General features: G+C 37.2%; 2 protein-coding genes across 3 annotated transcripts; one reads left to right on the top strand and one right to left on the bottom strand.

Annotated features, from left to right (window-relative positions):
* Positions 1–5,873: 5,873 nt before the first annotated feature.
* Positions 5,874–6,705, bottom strand: LOC115700076 (uncharacterized). The gene is made up of 2 exons (XM_030627631.2): positions 6,646–6,705; positions 5,874–6,371 (listed from the first exon to the last, which is right to left on the bottom strand). Exons 1-2 carry the CDS (start codon positions 6,703–6,705, stop codon positions 5,874–5,876), a joined length of 558 nt encoding a protein of 185 aa, XP_030483491.2.
* Positions 6,706–7,036: 331 nt separating this feature from the next.
* Positions 7,037–13,514, top strand: LOC115699631 (exosome complex exonuclease RRP44 homolog A). 2 transcript variants are annotated; one of them, XM_030627135.2, is made up of 24 exons: positions 7,037–7,279; positions 7,384–7,524; positions 7,634–7,788; positions 7,868–7,923; positions 8,011–8,133; positions 8,262–8,392; positions 8,497–8,737; positions 8,914–9,061; positions 9,261–9,501; positions 9,651–9,807; positions 9,886–9,954; positions 10,181–10,306; positions 10,575–10,627; positions 10,995–11,101; positions 11,264–11,318; positions 11,420–11,519; positions 11,622–11,733; positions 11,968–12,088; positions 12,188–12,247; positions 12,353–12,458; positions 12,552–12,647; positions 12,786–12,867; positions 12,963–13,028; positions 13,123–13,514. In XM_030627135.2, the coding sequence occupies exons 1-24, from the start codon at positions 7,226–7,228 to the stop codon at positions 13,322–13,324; spliced, it is 2,802 nt and encodes a 933-aa protein (XP_030482995.1). In that variant the 5' UTR covers positions 7,037–7,225; the 3' UTR covers positions 13,325–13,514. The 2 variants fall into 2 exon arrangements, with proteins under 2 accessions (XP_030482995.1, XP_060958664.1); XM_061102681.1 differs by lacking the exons at positions 7,037–7,279; positions 7,634–7,788 and having other exon boundaries at positions 7,403–7,524.
* The last annotated feature ends 1,221 nt before the right edge of the window (positions 13,515–14,735 follow it).

The raw sequence follows: 14,735 nt of genomic DNA, 5'->3' as shown, positions 1-14,735 counted from the left end.
GTGACTGAGTATGCCACCAAATTTGACCGGTTGGCTAAGTTTGCTTCTAATGAAGTGGCCAATGAGACTGCTAGAAAGGCCAAGTTTATCCGAGGTTTGGAAGAACACATTGCTCGAGATGTGGTTGTAGCTGCTAAATAACTAGGAGTTTCTTGATCCTATGCTCAAGTGGTTGGGTTAGCCCTTAATGTTAAGGGTGTTGAAGATCAAATTCAGAAGAAGAGTAATATGAGAAGATATTCTTGGAGGCCATCTTCCAATGTTGGTCTGGGTATGGATGTTAACCCTAATGATCGCAAGAAAAGACCCAATGATCCACTAGCCACGGGTCTTAATAATAAGTTTCAAGGTAACCAAGGTTTTTGCCAAGGCGAGAACGAAAATTGGAGAACTTATCCCAAGTGTCCTAGATGTAAGAGGCACCATCAGTGCAAATGTCAAGCTCGAGCCTAATTCTAGTGTGGGGTAATAGGGCATCTATAGAGGAATTGGCCACAGTATTGAAACCAAAATAGAAGAAAGAAGATGCTCTAGTTCCTACTCGAGTTCTTGCTTTGACTCAAGTGGAGGCCGACGCTAGCCATTTCACTATGACAAGTCAGATTTCCATTAATGGTATTATGCTGTCTGCTTTAATTGATTCTTGTGCTACGGATGTTAGGGTTTATACCCTAAAAAGTCTGTAAAGATATTTTTGATTATTAATAAAGAGTTGAATATTTTGATATATGTATGAATGTTAAATTATTATTATTTATTATTGAATAATTTATATTAAATATCAGAAAATTCCTTATTCAAATATGAGGTTGTAGCTTGTAGTTGTACAGATAACTAAGACCACTTAGCTATGAATAAAATAGTCAGCAACATATTAAAGTTATGAAATCTTTAATCAATGGTTGCTAGTATGGTTCACTGATACCCGTTCTTCGGTGCAAGTAATCTCAATTTGGATTACGGATGTAGTATGGCATCAAAGTGAAAATGTTGTATATAATAGAGATTATAAATGATAAGGACCGATATGAATGAAGATGTCTTTATCTAACATGTCGTTTACTATAAAGATCTAATTTATATTATAACGATGATCAATAGTGGTAGGTCATGAGACTGCAGGATGTCTCATAACTGCCTGTTGTTGACATGCCCCATTTGGGCCTGTCGAATAGCTTTCTTTGAGTTCGATAAAGCCATCAGCTCTATCAAGGAACTCCTCCATGTTGTTAGTTGAGATCCTTCGAATGTCTTTCTAGAAGTCACTCAATGGGAGAATGCCCCCAGTATGGTCGTATATCGACCTTCTTTTGTAAGGCCTTTGACTTTTGTAGCCTCGGTCATGAACATCTAGATTTAATCCTTTAAAGGTTCTCCTTGCCATTGTTTGACTTCGACAAGGTCTCTTAGCTGCGATGGTATAAGTCTCGAGGACGAGAATTGTGTGTAAAATTCTTGAGAGAACCAAGAGTTGAATTTTTTGGGGTGAGTTTGAAGTACCATTGTTGAGTTGTTTCCGACAAAGTGGCTGGGAATATGCAACATCGCACGTCAGCAGTAACCTTTTGGAGATCGAGTTGCATCTCAAAGTATTGGATGTGAGCCAACTAGTCTTCTCGTCTGGTATACATTTTCCATATCGGCATCTTGAATTTGGGCAAGGGTAAGGCATTTATGTATGCCGAGAATGGTGGTCCCCTTGATTGGTCTAGTTTAAGGTCTAAAGGCTTTGGACCAGTTGTGCCTTGAATCATGTCCCTGAGTTGGTCCAATTGTGCTTGCACAGAAGGATCTGTTGCTGTAGGGACTTGATTAACTAGCCCTCCTTAGTGGGGTTGTAGATTCTGGTGCGACAGGGTCTGGCCGACCATACTCTGAGAGAGTGTACCGTGGAGGTCGGCCAGACCTGTGTTGAATTATAGACCCTGGTCGGCCACTCCAAGGTATGGGTGTTGGCTTTGGCCGGCCAGGCCTACACTAGGCTGCTGTACATGGCCAGCTAGACCTACATTGGGCAGGGTTTGGCTGCCCATAACTCTTCTATGGGGGGCCAGACCTGGAAAGGGCAAGTTCTGGCTTCCCGTGACTCCTCAATTGACTGATGACGACAATGTGTCGATAGGTGGTAGATTACACCAGTTGTTGGAACTTGGCAGATCTAGGTGTCTGAAGTGATTAATTTCACTTCTCAAATCATCGTTTTTGGTGTTTCCACCCGCTCTTAGTCCTTGTCGGTTGAAGATTGACCTTTGGGTGCCTCACTCTCCTTTGGCCGCCCAAGGGAACTCCTGCATATGGCTGGCCAGCCAAAGGCTGGATGATGGGGTTGTTGCTGAGCCAAAGATCCTTGGCCGACCCCCCATGCCGTTGGTTGCCGAGATCTGGCTGTTCTTGCTATTAGACTTCTGCGGCAAGGTCTGTCATTCCTCTAGCAAGGGAAGATATGTCCTAGTCTATGAGGGACCAGGTTGATCATCTTGTCGATAGACCTCCTTAATCTATCAACTAGTCTTCCTTGGAGTGGATCTTTGATGAGATCCTGGCCTCTTCCATCAGTTATCTAGTTAAATTGTCTTATTAGATCGTTGGCCTCTTTGTTGCAGCGATCTAACTCTGCTTGGTGAGATCGAAGAATGTACTCCTGGTCATCCATCCATATCAGGAATTTGCGTCTCTACTAAGCGAATACATTACAATTAGCAGTGCGTGGTTCTTCAGTTAAGTGAGCTTGGCCTACAACTTCTCTAAGTCTGGCTAACTCGAGATCTTCTCCCAAGTCTACACGGGGCTCGCCAATCGTAGGCTTGCCACTGGTCCTATCTTTATAGCATAGAATCGAAGACGAGATCCGGTTGTTGTTCCTGGGGGTTGTCGCCCATGTGTCCTTCCTTCAGGGGAAGGTGCCAATGGAAGGTCCTCCCTCAGAGGCAAGGGCTTGCTATTCAGATCCACCGGGATGTTTGTGTCAGTTTGGCTAGCTGTAGTGGCCAGACTTGTGGTGACAGGATTGTCCACATCTGTAGTTTTCATAGGAATTCCAATTGTGGCTAGAACATGAACATCAAGATCTGTAGCCTATGGGTCTTGAGGGAGACTCAAAGATGCAAATAGTGCGACTGGGGTTCTTCTCGTGTTAACCATGGCATTTGATCAGATACGATATCCTTGCTCTCAATGAAAGCACCAAACTATTGACCTCAAAAAGTGGTCAACCAACAGCGGGGTCGTATGAATCTAACGTATGCCATGTGTTACACAATTAGAATTAGAAAGTAAAGAACACATAATTGTTGTAGAGGTTTGGCCCCCTTTGACAGCGGGTAATGACCTACTCCCCTTTTAGTTGTATTGGTACCGAGGGTTAATACTATTCAGATCACTATAGGTGAGATTTGATATAGCACCCTTAAGGATACAAAGTAGAAATCAAGGTTGACAAATCTCAAGTGTTGAGAATGCTTGTATGGGCGTGTGAGAGAGAGTGAGGAAGAGAGTTATCAGACTTAGGCTTAGAGCTTTATCACTTGGAGGCTAGTATCAGACTTAGAGACTTCTAAATTAGAGTTAAGGCCTTTATATAGGAAGCCTAAACCCTAATTTACAACAGAACCCCTAGATATTTGTATATTAAATTAGTAAACTTGAACATATATATTTTCCAGCTGTTTTATTGGGTTGTTAGGGCCCAATTCAAAACCCAACTTGCAGTCCACGTGTAGAATTGTACAAAAAATCATACTAGGCCTTCTCTTTACCTGTCAGACACCTGCAGGGTGCAGGCTGGCCGACCATGGTGTTATTCAGAGGCTGGCCGGTCAAGGATGGCCGACCAGCTTCTGTGAGAAAGCTGGTCTGTCACTTGATGCCCCATTTTAGTGTCAGGGTCCCCGTTGACTTAGGTACTGACTTGGACTTCTTGTTGGTGAGTTGTACTTCCACGTGACGCTAATTTTTTCCACGTAAGTAATGCCACGTCAGGTGGGAAAAAATCAGAATAACACTGGGTTTGGATCTGTGTCATGGTGTTTTAGTATTGATTTGCAGTGATTGTTATTGCAAAGGTTGTGGCTGTGTTAGTTGTGGGTGGTAGTGGTGGGGTGGTGGCAATGGTGATAGAGGTGGTGGTGATGGTGAAGGAAGAAAGCGTGGGAAGAGAGAGAGAGAGAGAGAGAGTCATTAGGGAAGAAGGAATAAAATAAAAGAAAAGAAAAATAACTTATTTATTTATTTTATAACTTAAAATTATATTTTAGTTTTTTTTTGAATGAAAGTAAACTTTATTAGATAGAAACATCCGCTAAAACAATGGACTGAAGAGCAAGGGGAACATTGCTCTCAGTATAAAGACGACCTGACCAATAACAAGCACCACGTGCCATACAGTGCGCAACTTTGTTAGCAGACCATTTAACATGACCAATAGAAACATTACTTAAAGAAGATAAAATAAATTGACAATCTTGAACAAATAAACCAAAAATAGAAGGCATAAATACCGAACTAAGGATAGCTTGAATAACTAAAATGCAATCCGTCTCTAAAATGACATGTGACTTGTTATTCCTCTTTATCCAACTAAGTGCCTCTTTGACACTTAGAATTTCTGCAATCTCGGGTTGGCAACCGACAGAAGAAAGAGTTGAAAATGCCTCAATCACTTTACCATCACAGTCGCGTGCTACAAAACCCGTACCGATCTCATTTGTATCTTCAAAAATCGCCCCATCCACATTAACTTTTAACTGACTAGCAGCCGGTTTAGACTAGTATTCTCTTGTATCAGTGCGATTGGAAGCCAGGAAAAGTGAGCCCAACCGCTTAGACTGAGCACACGTCCATTGTCGAAGAGTGGTACGAGCCAGCCAAACAACATCAGCAGCACTACAACTTCTACCATTCCAAAGCATATCATTTCGAGCCTTCTAAATTGCCCAACCAACCATGACAGCTTCTTCCACCAACCCCATATTGCCTACTGCCGACACTTCCATAAACCAATCAAAAAAATTGTTTGCTACAGAATGGCCAACTCCTAACGCAGATCGGAGCCAACATGAATGAGCAAAGGAGCATTGAACCAAAACATGGAAAATTGACTCGTCCCCATGATTGCACAACACACAATGTAAGTCTACCGGAACATGTTTACTATAAAGTTTAGTACGTGTAGGCAAACAACCCGAAAGAGCTTTCCAAACGAAATGTAAAACCTTAAAAGGGGCTTTAATCTTCTATAAAATCTTCCAAACATCATCCTCCATAGAGGAATTCCAACTACCATTGACCGATTGTAAGTGATTATAAGAACTTTTGACAGTGAAAAAACCAGTTGGATCCTTGTTCCAAAACCAACTATCATGCGCAAGATTAGCACTCAAAGGCACCTGTTTGATGAGCTCAACATCACGGGGATCAAACAAGTCCTCAATAAGCTCCAAGTCCCATTGTCTACTATCTGGCTTCATGAGTTGAGACACTTTACAATTGGTCAGAGCCGGATGATTAGAAACCACACACGGGGTAGCCTCAGACAAAAGCCAAGGTGTGTTAAGCACCTAAGTCGATGAACCAGGTCCTATTCTCCTCCGGGCACCATCCCTGAGCAGCGTTTATGACTCAAAGACACTGTGCCATATAAAGCTCGGATTGCCCTCCAACTTGGCCTCCAAGAATGAACAGTTAGGAAAGTACCGAGCCTTATATATCCGGCCCACAAGGGAGTCTTGATACAGCAGCAACCGCCAACCTTGCTTACCCAACAAAGATAGATTATACTCACGCAAACTCCGAAAACCCATCCCACCAGAGTTCTTATTTTTACATAATTTCCTCCAACTAAACCAGCTCACCCCTTTCCTACTACCCGGACTCCATCAATACTTAGACATAAGGCTTTCCAAATGTGAACAAGTTTTCAAAGGCAATAAGAACATTGACATAGCAAAGCTTGGCAAAGCTTGTGCTACAGTTTTTATTAGGACTTCATGCCCAGCGGTTGACAAAATACGACCCTCCCAGCCTTGAATGCGCTTCTGCATTTTGTCCTTCAAAAACCCCAAAATGGCATCCTTATTTCTTCCCATGACACAAGGGAGGCCAAGATAAGTACTATGTTCATCCGCAAGTCTCATTCTAAGGATCCCACACAATCGGTCCCGAGTAGCATTAGGCACATTAGTACTGAAGAAGACAGAGGACTTACTGAAATTAACCTGTTGACCAGAAGCGATCTCAAATAACTGAAGCAGATGTAATATATTCGAAGCCTCTCTATTATTTGCACGACAATAGACATAACTATCATCGGCAAAAAACATATGAGATATAACCGTAGCACCATTAGCAACCTTACAACCTTTAAGCCTCCCATCCTGCTCAAAATTATATTTTAGTTTTAAAATGAATTGTGAAATAATTTTTTTTTTTTTTTATAATTTTTAAATAATAATATTGTGTATTATTATAAATATCTTTTGTATATAAGAGTGTACACTAATTTTACTACAAAAATTTGAGCTTAAAAAATTATACTTAAGTATAAGTAAAATTCATTTTAGTATTTTTTTTTTTTGAGTGTAGCGTAATAGTATTCTTACAATCAACTAATAGCTTATAACTTAAAAGTCTTGGGTTCGAACCCATGACCTCTCCCTTTTCCCATCCCTCCCTCACCACTAAGCTAGCCTTAGTGGCTTTAAAATTCATTTTAGTATAATTACACTTTATTATTGAACAATGTAATAGCAAAAGTAATAATATCACATTATTATCTCATTTTTATAATATTTTTTTTTTTGAATTTTGTGAGATATTTTATGGTAAGTTTGAGTTTTATGAGATTTTTTATTTATTAATTTTAACCAAGATAGAGTTTCCTAATTCGATAAATAGCAAAAATAATAACAAAGAATTTTTTTTTTTTTGAAAATTATCTTTTTTCAATTCATTATATTAAATGATTTAAAAAAAAAATGAGCATATTTAAATTTTAAGGAAAAAAATTATTATTTAAAATCGCTAAAAGAAAAGAATTTTTTTTTTTTTAATGATACTGGAGGGCTTAAACTAAACTAAGAAGTTCTTTTCTTTGTCTCTACTTCATAGTTCATTCATATTCATATAAGAACACTAGTCCGCCTCTGTTTTGGGGGCTCTCAGAAATCTACGGACTCCGACAGAGTAAGAGAGGGCTTTAGCTTTAAAGTTTCAATTTTTACTTACAATCATGTTGCACACCAAGTCTTTCGTCAAGAAAAGCCGCGCCGGCAAAATCACCAAGGTCAGTTTTCTGTACAACTCTCTCTATATATATGTATGTGTGTGCGTGTTTATGTGTTTATATTTCGAATAAACCCTAACTAGAATCTTCTTCTTCGTCTCCAGGTGGTGAGAGAGCATTATCTTCGTGATGATATCTATTGTGGAGCTTCAGATTGTAAACTCTGCGATTCTAAAGATGCTCGCTTGACTGCTTCCCATGCTTCTCCTATTCTCGTTATTGACACTAATGTCGTTCTCAATCAGGTTTTTCTTCTTCTTCTTCTTTTGCTATACTCCTTTTTCTTTGACAATGTCATTACTTTATTATTAAATTGAATTTGAGAACAACAACTTGTTTTGCATTACATTATAGATCGATTTACTTGAGAACCCAGCCATTGAGGATGTCGTTTTGCTATCCATTGTGCTAGAAGAAGTTAAGAATAAGAACTTGAGCATTTACAACAGACTTAGAGCCCTTTGCAATTCTTCTAAAAAATTCTTTGTTTTCTCTAATGAACATCACAAGTGAGTAATTTCTTCTTTCTCTGTCCTTATCTTTTCTTCATGTTATATAGTAACTTTTACTTTTCTACTAAATCTGCAGAGATACATATGTTAAGCAAATGGAAGGAGAGACTAAAAATGATCGAAATGATAGAGGTTTGCTTTGCCTTTGCAGTGATTATCATTTTTTTTTAAGTTTTGGTTTCAAATTCCGGATTTAACATGGAAAGACCCTTGTAACAGCAATTCGAGTGGCTGCTCAGTGGTATCAAACTCATCTCAGTGGCGCAGCTAGAGTTTTACTGATTACTAATGATAGAGAGAATAAGAGAAAGGCCGTTGAAGAGGGCATTTGTGCGGAAACAAGTATGCACCTACCTTCTTTTTGATTTAGCATTTGCATCATCCTATACCACGTCTGATTATCACATGAAAACTTTGTTGCTTTATTCTGTATACAGAGCTCACTTCTCTAATATTTACCTTTCTTTCAGTTGAATCTTATGTGAAATCACTGGGTCGACCTGATTTGCTTGACCAACTTGTGCATCCTTCGACTGAAGATGTAAACATGGAGGAGGTTGAAGATTTGAGGCCATCAAAAAGGAAAATCATATATTCGGAGGTTTGTTTATATGCTGCATTCCCTGCCTCTTTACATTTATAGTTTGTAAGCTCCATGAAATGAAAATTGTTCTTTCTAATAATAATCTTTGTCACTATCTCTAGCACAAACCCATGTCTGAGATTACTTCTGGCTTGCACCGTGGTATATATCATCAAGGAAAACTTCGTGTGAATCGTTACAACCCTTTTGAAGCGTATGTTGGAAGCGAGAGTATTGGTGATGAAATTATTATTTATGGGCGCTCAAACATGAATAGAGCCTTTGATGGGGATATAGTGGCTGTGGAACTCTTGCCTAAAGATCAGTGGCATGAGGAGAAATCATTGGCTATAGCCGAAGAAGGTACGCTCATTGCAAAAATAAGTAATAAATGAAAAATTGGTGACTTCTAGAAGGTGCCGATGATAAAGCTATCATAATTATTCTTTGATATGTAAACATTATTTACATACAATAAACATAGAAGAGTTTCAATCGGTGATACTTGGTTGTTGCATTTAAATTTTACTTCTACACAGAGGATGATGAAGAAGAAGGTGTTCACCTAGTTCCAGGTAGTGCTGATGATGCTCCTAGAACTACTTCTCAATGTGAAAGTGAAACAACACTAGCCTCATCTCGTCCATCTGGTCGTGTCATAGGTGTTATAAAGAGGAATTGGCATTCGTAAGTTGACTTTAATCCATAGCATTGGCTAGCTTTTGAATGTGGTTTTGGTTATAGCTGCTATTTGGCTTCTCTGACGTTTTTTAAAAGTGGTGGTGTTTATTTCTCAATTATAAACTTAAGATGTTTTACCCATTTATCCACACATTGCATGCTGGTTATGCTAGATTTAGTGTAATATTATTTAAATTTTGTGCAGTTATTGTGGATCTTTGGAGCCAATGCCCTTGCCTGCAGGTAGTGGAGGTGTTGCCCATGCCTTGTTTGTCTCAAAAGACCGCAGGGTTCCTAAAATTCGAATCCAAACACGACAGCTTGAGAACCTTCTGGACAAGAGAATAATTGTGGCAGTTGATTCTTGGGACTGTCTATCTAGATACCCTTCTGGACATTATGTACGGACCATTGGGGAAATTGGTGATAGAGATACTGAAACTGAGGTATGTTGTAAGGGTTCCATATATTTATTTGAGAAGGCACTTAATTTACTTATGTTTTTTCACTTATTAGAGATCACATTGTCTTTTGAGACCACAAGGATGACAATTTTAGATGTAATCAAACCACTTTACTTTGTTGGATTATGCAGGTTGTCTTGATTGAAAATGATATTAACTCACGACCATTTTCCTCTCAAGTTCTTGCATGCTTGCCACCTTTGCCATGGTCGGTGTCTCCTGAAGACTTGTCAAATCCTATTCGGCAGGATCTTCGACATTTACGTGTATTTAGTGTTGACCCTCCAGGTATGCCAACCTGGGTGAATATTAAGGTATTTTCAGAGATTAGCACCACATATTTAATGACATACTTTGGTTGTGCAGGATGTAAGGATATTGATGATACACTGCATTGTACAGCTCTTCCAAATGGAAATTTTGAAGTTGGTGTCCGTATCCTTTGACTTGTTGATATTGATAGTGTTTGTGTTAGCTTACTGAACTGTTGTTCTTATTTCATGCAATTCAAAGACAGCACAAATTCTTGACTTTACTCACCATTTTTTTTTGGCTAGAAACCACATGCTAATCCTTTATGTTGTGTTACCTGCCAATTCCTACTGAACTGAAATGAAGTTGTGCTTATTTTGTGAAGTTAACCCTTAATGATGTCCTCTAGATATTGCTGATGTCACTAATTTTGTGCACCCGGGCACCCCACTTGATGACGAGGCTTCACAAAGGGGTACATCTGTCTACCTTGTTGAACGACGAATTGACATGCTTCCTAAACCTCTGACAGAAGGTATTTACTTGTTTATTTATGTCATGAGTTTTAATATGATGATACAAAATTTAAACATATGTGTTTAAACTTAAACATGATAGTATCCCTATTAAGGACAGAGAAATACCTTGATAGTGAATACAAGGACGGAGAAATACAAGTACCTCTATTAATGATACCGAATAACGACATATTGATAATAAATTGCAGCGTGCTATAAAAGACTGACCATTATGAGGACTTATTTCTTACCTAAACCTCACACAGATGTCCATCTATTTTGCAGATATATGTTCTCTTCGAGCTGATGTGGAAAGGCTAGCTTTCTCTGTCATATGGGTATGTCCAACTTATTTAGTTACTCTTTTATATCTGTGAATTTTATTTCCTTTTCATTTTAATATAATGTGATGTAAATTATGTATTTTTATTTTTTTTTATATGAAGTTGAATTTTGTGCGTTTTGCAGTTCTAGATTTATTTTAATATATGATTAATAATAGTATTTTCCCATGGTCTCAACTGCTGGCCTATGTAGTCATGTTTTTTTCAAGGTTTCTAATCAACTACTTATTTTTCTAATTATTAAAACTAAATACATAATTATGTGTGATGGATGGTGGATAGACCTTGACTTATCATCAGGTGGTGCTTAAAAAATTAAAATATCTCTACATGCTCTTAATATTAATGGCATAAATTTCAGGAGATGACACCTGAAGCAGATATTATTTCAACAAGATACACAAAAAGTGTCATTAAATCGTCTGCAGCATTATCTTATATTGAAGCTCAAGCAAGGATGGATGATAGGTGATTTTCTGTTCTGACATATGTAATGTAGTTATCATAAAAATGTCCTTCTTCTAGTGGTTCTGATCCATTTCATGCTTAGAAACATTGTTTATTTCCTTCTCAACAGTTCTATTTTTTATTAATATATATAACTCTTGAGTGCTCTCAATCATCTTGCAGTCGATTGATGGACCCATTAACTACAGATTTAAGAAACATGAATGTTTTAGCCAAGGTATGCACATATTGAGATGATATTTAATCAGATTTACGAGGTAAATGAGTGTGATTTGCATTTGGATATCTGCTAATATTTATGCTTTTGTAATGCTGCAGATAATGAGACAGAGACGTATTGAACGAGGAGCCTTAACACTTGCTTCTGCCGAAGTCAAATTTCAAATTGACACCGAGACTCACGACCCTCTTGATATTGGTAAGTTTAATGTATGGCAATTGACTATGTGGTTACTTGTAAAAATAGCTAAGATTTTCTTGTTTTGGTAAATTTCTCATCTGTTGTGAATCATTTTTGTAGGCATGTACCAAATTCGAGAAGCGAATCAAATGGTTGAGGAGTTTATGCTTGCTGCTAATGTCTCTGTTGCAGAAAAGATACTTAAAGAATTTCCTTTGTGCTCTCTATTAAGGTAAACTGGTTTATTAACTTGCTCATTGAGATTTCTACGATGAGACACAGTAGGTTTAAGTTTAAATTTTTAAACGTTGTGTGAAAGATTATTTTTCATTGCTCGGATTGTTCAGAACTGTGTTCTTTTCAGTCATTCCTCTGGTTAAATAAGAATTTGTGACATGTTGGCTTAAGTTGTTCTTATTTCATTAATCTTATATGTTCTTCGCTGATATTGGTCGTGCGTGTGTAGGCGGCATCCTACTCCAACAAGAGAGATGCTTGAACCTTTGCTGCGTACTGCTGCTGCTGTTGGACTCAACTTGGATGTTTCGTCCTCAAAAGCTCTGGCTGATTCACTTGATTCTGCTGTGGCAAGTCTTATCTCCATATGCAATAATTCCTCCCACCACACTCACACATGTGTACACTGTAGTTTAAGCTTTTGACTAATTACTTTAAATGATTTTCAGGGCAATGATCCATACTTCAACAAGCTGATTCGCATACTTGCTACCAGATGCATGACACAGGTAATATATATACCAGTTGATTTGGAAGCAACCTTGAATTTCCTCCCTAGAGTGTTTTTTGCTAATTAAGTACTGTGTTGCTTTCCTCTGGATTATCATATGCAGGCGGTATATTTCTGTAGTGGAGATCTTAGCCCTCCGGAATATCTTCATTACGGGCTCGCATCACCTCTATATACTCATTTTACATCTCCTATCAGAAGATATGCAGGCTAGTAACAATTCTATTGCCATACCTTTTACATGCTTGATCATGAGCGTTGCATTGTTTGAACTTTGAATGTTAAACATTCCTCTCCTGCAGATGTTATAGTACACAGGTTGCTTGCTGCCTCACTTGGGATATACAAGCTTCCCACAGTATTCCAAGACAGACCGCAACTAACTAGTATTGCTGACAGTATGGGCCATCTTTCACTCAACTTTTTGCTGCTACTTATCATTTATTATAATATTACCCAAATAGCTGACTTTCTAAACTTGTTTTCTATGAATATTGAGCTTAAAAATGTCTTTGGTTCTCTTGAATTTCCATCAGATTTAAATTACCGACACAGAAACGCTCAGATGGCAAGTCGGGCCTCAGTAGAGCTTCACACTGTCATTTTCTTCAGAAAACGGTATGTACCATGCTATTATTTCTTTGTTATCTGTTTTATGTTTGTGTTGCTCACATGATCTGTGTATGTAACGGTGTTTGGTGGCATGCACGCAGGCCCACGGATGCAGAGGCTAGAATAGTGAAAATAAGAGCAAATGGATTTATCGTATTTGTTCCCAAGTATGTTGTTGTCATAGTTAAAAGTTTTGTATTTGGTTTGTTGTATTATAGGATTTTGAGGATAAATTTTGTTATTTTGATATTTTGACATTAGGTATGGGATAGAAGGGCCGGTGTACTTGAACCAGAAAAGCGAGAAGGGAGGAGGAGAGTGGTTCGTAGATGAGCAGGAGCAGAAGATAAAAAAGATGGATGGTACCCTTTCATTCAGTGTTCTGCAGGCTGTTAATATTCATTTGGAGGTTGTGGAGCCTCAACCCAATAGGCCGAAATTACAGCTTACCCTTCATATTTAAATTATTCTTTTTCAATTTTGTGTCTTACACTTCTTAGATGAGTGTCATTTAATTTGGGATACATTTATGTGTGATTTATGCTGCTGCTGCTGGTGTGTTATTTAAATTGTACAGTATGATTGAACTTATTTATTGTTATATTTCAACAATACTCAACAATCAATATATACACAAATGTACTCGTATATTATCCAATTGAAAATGCTAGACCATCACCAAACCAGATGTTGATAAGTGTGAGGAGGAAGGAGAAAATGCACTCCAGCAGCTAGTGACTATGAAATATGGAGTTTTGTGCTTTTATTATAAGGTCAAAAATCTTTCAAAGGTTTATTCTAATAAATACAGGTTTTACTGGATAATTACATTAGAGTTTTTGGTGGTTCAATTCTTTTCACAATCATTTTACTTGCACTTGATCCTTCAAAGTTTAAATTTTGGTGGTAAAAGTTTTTAAACTATTAAATTGTTAGCAAATTTAATGTGTTATCTGGTTAATTGTCACCGTAAATTATTTATGCGTATACTCTTCTACATGTGACATGTTTATATTAGTACACCTAATATTATTATTTGAAAATTAAATAAAATTATAAAAATAGAAAATAAAATATTTACAAAATAAAAAAATATTAAAAATTTTAAATAATAATTTAGGTGTATCAATATAAATGTGTCACGTGTTGAAAAGTACCCAATATTAATAAAATTGTAATTTCCTCTAAAATAGTTTTGTCCATACAAGTTTTGTTAGTGTTGTATAAGATCCATATTTTAAATTGAAACAAAAATACTGGTTTCTGGGCCTAATAGTCTTGGATTGCTTAAAGGGCTGAGATGTAAAATGATCCTAAATTTAAAAATTAAGTTAGTAAATGTCCATTTTAAAGAAAAAATTGAGAAAATAGCCAAATATAATAAATTAGCTAATAAAAATTAATTAAAAATACATTTTACTACATATTATTTTTTTAAAAAAAAAATATATAATAATTAAATTAAATTATATAATTTTTTTAGTAATGCATATTATTATATTGTAACAAAAACCAATAAATATATTAGATCATTAAATATACATAACAGTATTTGATATATCTGTTAGAATATATTTTACCAGGACGTAGATTTACTAACAAATATGTTTTTAACACCCTAAATATGAACTTTTAAAACGATATAAAATAAACATATAAAAGGTATGAGAAACCTTACATTGATTGCAGCGGAATTAAATGACTCCTTCCGCTCAGATCTCTAACCCTTGTATCCTTTCTGTAGCAGAGTATAATCAAGATCTGAGCCTGATACTCCTTCAGTTGTTTGGATTCTTCACAGTCTTACACACTATGATTGAAGACTAACTTGCTATGAGTAGCATGCACTCAATCACTAAGGCTCGAATTTAGAT

The sequence above is a fragment of the Cannabis sativa genome, chromosome 8 (genome assembly GCF_029168945.1).
Source record: "Cannabis sativa cultivar Pink pepper isolate KNU-18-1 chromosome 8, ASM2916894v1, whole genome shotgun sequence".
Lineage (NCBI taxonomy): Eukaryota > Viridiplantae > Streptophyta > Magnoliopsida > Rosales > Cannabaceae > Cannabis > Cannabis sativa.
The sequence above is the reverse complement of the archived record's forward strand: the minus strand, read 5'-3'. Positions and strand labels throughout refer to the sequence as shown.

What these genes read in the sequence shown, in the direction of transcription:
- LOC115700076 (XM_030627631.2), bottom strand. Translation starts at nt 6,705, where the DNA reads ATGAATTTTAAAGCCACTAAGGCTAGCTTAGTGGTGAGGGAGGGATGG. An exon ending in AGGGATGGGAAAAGGGAGAG is followed by an intron (nt 6,372 to 6,645) that starts GTCATGGGTTCG and finishes AATTTTGAGCAG; the next exon opens with GATGGGAGGCTTAAAGGTTG.
- LOC115699631 (XM_030627135.2), top strand. Translation starts at nt 7,226, where the DNA reads ATGTTGCACACCAAGTCTTTCGTCAAGAAAAGCCGCGCCGGCAAAATC. An exon ending in TCACGACCCTCTTGATATTG is followed by an intron (nt 11,520 to 11,621) that starts GTAAGTTTAATG and finishes TCATTTTTGTAG; the next exon opens with GCATGTACCAAATTCGAGAA. An exon ending in ACTAACTAGTATTGCTGACA is followed by an intron (nt 12,648 to 12,785) that starts GTATGGGCCATC and finishes AATTTCCATCAG; the next exon opens with ATTTAAATTACCGACACAGA.